Raw genomic sequence first — 7,619 nt, forward strand, 5'->3', positions numbered from 1 at the left:
CCCAGCTCTATTATTCACTGCGCCACATAGCTGCCCCCAACTATTTTTTTAAAGTTCTCTGACCCCAGGTTAAGAATCCCGATCTAGACCAACTATTCCATATTATGCACAGATTTGGCCTTAGTCTTTTTCAAGTGCTCTGTTGAAATCTAAGTATGCTATATGACTACTACATTCAGTATTCAAACCAGACTGACTATCCTGCCAAAAACAGAAAACGCATTTAAGTCTAGGATGACCGGTTTTTGACAAACTCATGCTGTCTTTCAGAAGTCACTGCTTCCCTTTCCAAGTACCCACAAACCATGACTTTGGTGTGTTCTATTTATTGTTGGCAAAATTCCAAAGTCAGACTCCCTGGTTTACCGTTTATAGACTCTACTTTCTCCTCCTCCCCTTTTCCCTCCCCCCAAATTCGTAGAGTAATAACTCTATTACATTAGCCTTTATGACATCTTTCCCATTTCCCAAGATCTTTCAAAGATCGCCCAGCAATGCCAGCTGCCTGCAATTTCAGTACCGGAGGATGTTAATGATCTAGGCCTGTTGACTTGAACTCATGGAAGAAAACTGAATACTGTCTGACCATCTCCCTAATTTATTTTGGGTTTCCATTTCCTGCTAACTTTTCCCCCTTATTTTTCTGATCTAAAGATCTTATCCTTGGAAGGGAAAACAGAAGGATATTAAATTGAAGTTTTCAGCCTTCTCACAGGGTGTGTATCCTAACATCCCATTCTATTGAAGCAGTGACAGTGGTCTATAATCCCTTCTTTGATTCACCTCTTATCTCCAATACAGATTTTAAAATCATAAAAAAGAAATAAGCTTTTTGCTGGCCTCAGCATCTTTTGCCAAATTCAAGTCATTCTGAGATTTAGGATGCCTGACAATCCCTCCGTGACCATTCTGCTCTTTTCTATTTAAATTAATTCTCAATAACTTATTCTTGGTTCCATCTTTTATACTTGTCTTTTTTAAAAAATCTGTCAATGAAGCAGTGTGGCAAAATGGAGACAGAGAGACAGCTTCAAAGGTAGGAAGACCCGGATTCACATTTTGCATGCTGACATGTACTGGCTGTGTAAGCCCAGAAAAATCACTTCAGAAAAGAAAGGAGGCATTGGTGAATGAAATTTCCTTCCCTGAAAGTCTTCAATACTGATGAAAATACAGATCTAGGCCCTATCCCTATCCCCAGTGAGTTCTTTGTATATCCATATCAGTCTCTTTAAGAGGCTCAACTTATTTCTCTTTGGAACAATTTCTTAGGGATTCAGAATCTCATTTCTGAGAGCTTTCCATCTAATTCCTCTCATTTCTATTGCCCTAAGGGAATCTGATAAATTAATTCATGCTAAGCTGTTTATTAAAACTCAACCTCATTATCTCCCCAGGGACATTTGCATTTTAAACTGTAACCATGTTATAACTCAAAGTAATAAAGCTCTAATGATAGGATTTCAGAAACCATTATTAGTAGGGCATGAGGGAGATATTTGGGGATGGTGGTATTTTCTCCCCAAAAGTCACCATGCATTTTACTACATTGTACAGAGCAGAAAGCACTGGATTTTAGATCAGAATACAAGAGTTGGAGTCTTGATTTTTGTCACCAGCTTTATCCCCTTGGACTAGTCTCTTAACCTACCTGAGTCTAAGCTGATTCATCTGTAAAAAAGCAATAAAAAAATTATCTACAACCAAGATTGCTGTGAAGAAAGTGTTTTGTAAAGTTTAAAATGCTACATAAATATTGTTTATTTTAAGTCTAGTCCAAATAAGGGAATTGAAATCTAGGAGAGAAAATAGAAATTGGATCCTTAATTGGGTAGGTGCCATGTGCACGGATCCAAAAACTGAAGTAATGATGGTTAGAAGCCTGGAACATTTGAGTCTTATTCTGGTATGTGTACTACTGGACTGTTCTTACTCTGTCAAATTGTCTCAGCTGGTAGTGTAGCTGGTACAATGCATGCAGACCACTAAAGGATTGCCCTGGATCCGTGGGAGGTAGGATCACTAATTCTAATGAACAATTTAAAAAAAACTTTCTTTGACCAATACAGGAATTCATACAGATATTAACCATCACCAAGGCCAGCAGATGACTTCCAAAACAAACACGGCAGATGGTAGCCCTTCTTTACCCTAGGTTCACAAAGAAATCACACTTTAGCTGCTTGTTATTGTACAGTATAAATTAATGGCTCTCTCTTGGGGGGGGTTAGGGTGAGTTAAAGTATCACTAGCATTCCACTGTGAAGAGACATTCTCCTTTATTGACCTATGCAACAAGAGATCTTCAGGACTTATGATGAAAGATGCTGTCCATCTCCAGAGAAAGAACTGGTGAAGCCTGAATGCAGACCAAAGATACTTTTTCTTTCCTTTATTTTTCTTGGGTCTTTTTTGTCTATGTTTTCTATAAGGTATAATCTATGTCAAATTGCTTCTCAATGAGGAGGAGAGAGGGAGAGAATTTGGAACTCAAAATTGGAAAAAATGTTAAAATTGTTTTTACATGTAACTGAGAAAAATTTTTTAATTAAATATTTTTTTTAAATAGAAAGAGGAAGACAGGGGAAACAAACAATGTATCTTCCACATTCTCCTCCTGAAGAATCCTGGGGCTTGACTGCAGAAAGGGAAGGTATCAGATTCATTCTCTGCTAAGGACACCTAACCTAACCAAAAGGTCTTATCTTGTTAATAGACCCGACATCATCACAGCAGGCCTCAGCATTCCAACAAGAAGAAAATAAGAATTGTTTCCTAGATCTGTATCCAGTTAACTAAAAAGATTTCATGAGTAAAATAAATCAAGAGATCACTGCATTATTTCTTGGAAAGCCAAAGAACAAGACCCATGCTAGTCAAACTCTTACGTTAAATATACTTCTTACCCCAATTTAATTTAATTCACATTTTCTGAGTTTTCCATCTACCTTCAAGGAAAAAGAAAAAAACTCTCTATGGTGTTTCTAGGTCACCACCAATCTTTCTCATTCCAGGAGAAGAGGGAAAAAAGAGTCTCCACAGGAATCCCATATCCTTCATTTTATAAAGGAAATTAAGATCCAGACAGGAGTAACTGACTTGCCCAAAGTAATGAAACTAAGAAAATGTAGAACCTCAGCTTTTCTGACTTCTTCTATTCAGTCTGTTGTTCTTCTCCATTCTATCATTATTCTTGTTGTTAGTTCCCAGATTACTATGATAAAAACAGCATGCTTCTCAGAAATAACATCTACTTATTTAAGTCAAGACAGTCATTGCAAAGTAATGGGTAAGGTGAAATCCTTCATAAGTCCCTTAAGGCCCAGTTACAATGCCACTTTGAAAAAAAAAATTAAATTTGTCATGATCCCTTTCCCCTGCTACAAGGGACCTCTCCCTCTATTCTGAATTCTCATGTCCTCTCCAGAGTTATCTTACTTTAGTCAACTGTGTCTTTTCTTGTCTACTAAAATATAAACTCCAGCAGGCAAAGATCATGTCTCATCATTATCTCCCTAGGAGGTAACACGTTGCAATATGTAATAGGGCTTCCTTAAGTGTTTACTGAATTGGAATGAAAGGATGCTCATTAAAACTTCAGGTGAGGATAAGAAGAAATCGAAGCAATTCCCTTTCAGCAATGTTATCCACCACTAACATCAGACTGTAGCACCAAGGTCCCCTACCCCCACAAATTGCCATTGTAGACTCAGGTGGAGAGAAGGATCAAAGATTTATAGCTAGAAGGGAGGCCATCAATTCCAACCAAGCTTACTTTGCACATGAGGAAACTGAAGCAAAGAGAAGTTAAATCATCTGTCTTGAGATAAATAATTATTAAATGTTCAAATAAGGATTTGAACCTAGGTTCTCTTGACCTCCAGTCCAGTGCCCTGCTGAATGGGAAAATAAGCAGGATGCTTTGGGGAAGTGCGTACTAGCTCAATAGCAGAGGGACAGAACCTATATGAATCCTTCCCTGATGCTCTCCTTTAAGAGACAGATCCGCCTAAATAGGTTTCTGATGACCCTTCAGGGGTCACATCCCTGGCCCCCAGAAAAAGAAATTCCCCAAGACAACTGCTTCTCAGTAATCAGCCTCACCTCCATACGAGCTTTATAGAAATCTACGTCATGCAGCTTTTCTTTACACCTGACCAATTCCATTTCAAGTCTCTCCACTCGGTTGGCCCGCTCTCTCAAAGAATCCAGTTCATCCCGGTAGGCTCGTGCAGACCGGGCATCAGCCCCAAGGTGGATATTCTGTATAGATGGACAATGAAAGAAGAAAACTGAGCACTGTGTTATCTTCAGATATTAAGGAATGTTAATGAGGATTGGGGAGCCAGGGAGAGAAGGATCTATTGCTTGAAAATGGAAAACATGGGGAACCAAGGGTATCTAAGAGTTGTAGGGAAAAGGAAAATGCTGGTGCCTGAAGAAAACTGTATACCAAGTGGATGGCAGGTGGGTACATGCAGAGCATTGCTGCCGAAGACGGCTACTGCTACTAGAGTTCTCAATATGCTCAGATAGCTTTACCCTCAGAAAACTCTTAAGAAACCATAATGGGAAATACTACTTTTGCTTTAAAAAAATGAAGCACTCCTTAACTATGTGGTTGGCTGGAGAGCACTGCTATGGAAGATGGCTATCACTGTAATTCTTTTTTTTTTCCTTTTTGAAGTGGGGGAAGGCAGGGCAATTGGTGTTACGTGAATTGCCCAAGGTCACACAGCTAATAAGTGTGTTAAGTGTCTGAGGCCGAATTTGAACTCAGGTCCTCCTGACTCCATGGCCAATAGCCGCCCCATCTCTGTAATTTTTAATTCTCTATGTTCCCCTCAGAAAACTCTTAAGAGAATATAATGGGAAATAAATGTGCTTCTGCTTTAAAAAAACAACCCCTCCCCCCAAAAAAATTCCCAATGAAGAACTCTTTAACTTCCTGGCTTTTATTATTAACCTTCAGAATCCCACACCTCTAACTCTTACTCCTGAAACGTGGAGTGCTGTACGGAGTAGGGGCTTAATAAATATTTGCCGGATGGAAGCCTATCCCTCCTTACCTCCTGCTTGATTTTCTGCAGTTCTAGCACCAGCTGATCAATTTCATGCCGAGCATCGCCTAGCTGCTCTGATTTCTCCTCCCTGAAGAAAGGGATTAGAGGTGAGAGCTCAAAGAGATAACCACATCAATGATCAATCAGACAGGGTTCTGCTGTTTCCACAAAGACTGTACAGGTCGGAGAGGGAGTGGGAGGGAGAAAGGAAATTGAGTCCTCTGGGAAAATCCACAAATGTAAATGGAGTTTGCAGAAATGAGTCTGCCTTATGAATTCCTTCTGATTTCTCCTGGCCCTTCCCTAAGCTCATATCCACCAGGCATGACAGATCCCCTGCCAAGGTACTACCTGTACCAAAGAACTCATTTCTACAAATTACCTTATGACAAAGGTCTTATCACGGGGACCTGAGTTCCTGCTGCTACCACCATCTCCTCCAGCCCACTCCCACCCACCGCCCCCAAATTGAGAAGTTTTGGAGAATACCAGTGGGTGGGATAGTCTGCAACAACCTCAAGATAAGGGAGAGAAGAGACAGAGAGAACACCTTAAAAACCAACCAATGGTTGGAAAGACAAAGTAGTCAAAGGGAGGTGGGGCACTTTCAGAATAACAATATTTAAGTTTGTCTCCAATTGAGAAAATATAAAGTGTCCTAAAAGGTATAAAGCCATTTTGAATTTGAATCTTAACAAAAACAAAAAAACTGCTAGTCAAACAGGGTGTCCCAAAAGTTTTCTGACAGTCTTAAGTTTTAGGCTTAAAATTTCCCTAAGATTGGGGGCAGTTAGGTGGTGCAGTGTATAGAGCACTGGTCCTGGAGTCAGGAGGACCTGAGTTCAAATGTGGCCTCAGGTACTTAACACGTACTAGCTGTGTGACCTTGGGCAAGTCACTTAACCCCAACTGTACTGCCTTCCCCTGTTATACCCCAAAAAAAGCAAATAAAATAAAATAAAATTTCCCTTAAGACTTCTGGGACACCTTGTATAACAAAGTAATGTTTAATTTAGCCCCTAATTTGTTGCAAGGGTTGGGAGGAGGAGGAGGAAGCAAAATTCTAGAATTGTTGAAAAGCTACAGTTTCACATGACTGCACATGTAGAATCTATATCAGTTTGCTTTCCGTCTCAATGAGGCAGGGGAAGGAAGAGAGGAAGGGAGAGAATTTGGAACTCAACAAAATTTTTTAAAACAAATGTTAGAAACTGTTTTAACATACAATCTGGAGGAAAAGAAGTATTACATTTTTTTTTAAAAAGCTACACAGTAAATATAGTAAGAACTGTATCAAATGAAATTCACCTATCACATAACTAAATGAAAATTTAAAATGCAACTCTGGGCTCTTTGATGAGGGGACAAGTTTCCTGATGACTTACAATTCCTGCCGGATCCTCCGTAGTCTGGCCTTGGTGTCAGCGAGCTCTACAGCCAGATGCTGCTTGTCCTCACTGGAGAGGCTACTGGTTGGGCTAGGGGTGGAGTCTGTGCTGGACAGTTTCAAGGGGCTGGGTGGCTGCTGAGACTGCAGATAATCTCTTTCCTGGGTAAGGTCCACTATTAACTTCAGTTAGGAGGGAAAAAGAGAGAAGGGAAGAAAGGATGAACATGGGATCATCTGTTTAGAGCTGGAAAGGACCCATAAAGACTCACAAAGCCATTTTATAGATGGGTAAACTGAAGTTCAGAGTTAAGTGACTTGCCCATGGCCATACAATGATGGTTCCCTCCAAACCACTTATGTTTTATTCCCTTCATATAATTTCATGTATCATTGTATCACAGATTTAGAGCCTGTAGGTACCTTAAAGGCCAATGAGCACAGCCTCTATTTTTATAGGTGAGGAATTGGCGTCTCAGAGAGGTTAAATCACTTAAGGGTCGAATAGCTTGTGAGTATGAGGCAGCATATGAAGTGGAATTTGAACTCAGGTCTTTCCGACTCCAAATCCATTACATTATACCTGACTTTCACCAGTTCTTGTAGAGATTGACTAGATATTCTCAGGCCCTCCATTTTTTTTTTTTTTAAGCAATCAGGGTTAAGTAACTTGCTCAAGGTTACACAGCCACGTGTTTCTGGGTGGGTGCTAAGTGTCTGAGCCCGGGATTCGATCTCCAGGTCTTCTCAACACTGGAGCCAGTGCTCTTACTTGCTGTGCTACCTGGCCGCCCCTCAGGCCCTCCATTTTTAAAGTCTATGGTTCCAAATATGGAGCAGAGAAAAGGAAAAGGGTATATTAAATTAGATGAGTCTTAAGAGGCCAAAGAGGAATTAATATCAGAAAAAGAAAATAAAAAACACATCTCATGAAAAGGCAGAAGAAAGGCAGCTAGGTATCACAGTGGATAGAGCACCAATCCCAGAGTCAAGAGGATCCGAGGTCAAATCTGGCTTCAGACACTTGACACTTTCAAGTTGTGTGTGACCCTGGGCAAGTCACTTAACCCTGACTGAGAGAAAGGAAGGATGGAAGGAAGGAAGGACGGACGGAAGGAAGGAAGGAAGGAAGGAAGAGAGAGAGAGAAAAAGGAAAGGAAAGGAAAGGA

At 40.3% G+C, this 7,619-nt stretch overlaps 1 protein-coding gene across 4 annotated transcripts in view; it reads right to left on the reverse strand.

Moving 5' to 3' along the window:
- Positions 1-7,619, reverse strand: part of CCDC88C (coiled-coil domain containing 88C) — a 238,958-nt gene that overhangs the window by 105,508 nt on the left and 125,831 nt on the right. For all 4 annotated transcript variants that reach the window (XR_011167950.1, XM_069085999.1, XM_069086000.1 and 1 more), the window contains exons 8-10: positions 6,449-6,633; positions 5,070-5,151; positions 4,105-4,263 (exon numbers count right to left, since the gene is read on the reverse strand). Coding sequence is in view for 3 of the 4 variants with exons in the window: in XM_069085999.1 (XP_068942100.1) it covers positions 4,105-4,263; positions 5,070-5,151; positions 6,449-6,633 (426 nt within the window). In the remaining variant the exon portion in view is untranslated. The remainder of the gene's footprint in view (positions 1-4,104; positions 4,264-5,069; positions 5,152-6,448; positions 6,634-7,619) is intronic.

This window comes from Petaurus breviceps, unplaced genomic scaffold, assembly GCF_028583685.1.
Source record: "Petaurus breviceps papuanus isolate PSGF00001 unplaced genomic scaffold, PetGlider_PUasm1.0 177, whole genome shotgun sequence".
In the NCBI taxonomy this organism is placed as follows: domain Eukaryota; kingdom Metazoa; phylum Chordata; class Mammalia; order Diprotodontia; family Petauridae; genus Petaurus; species Petaurus breviceps.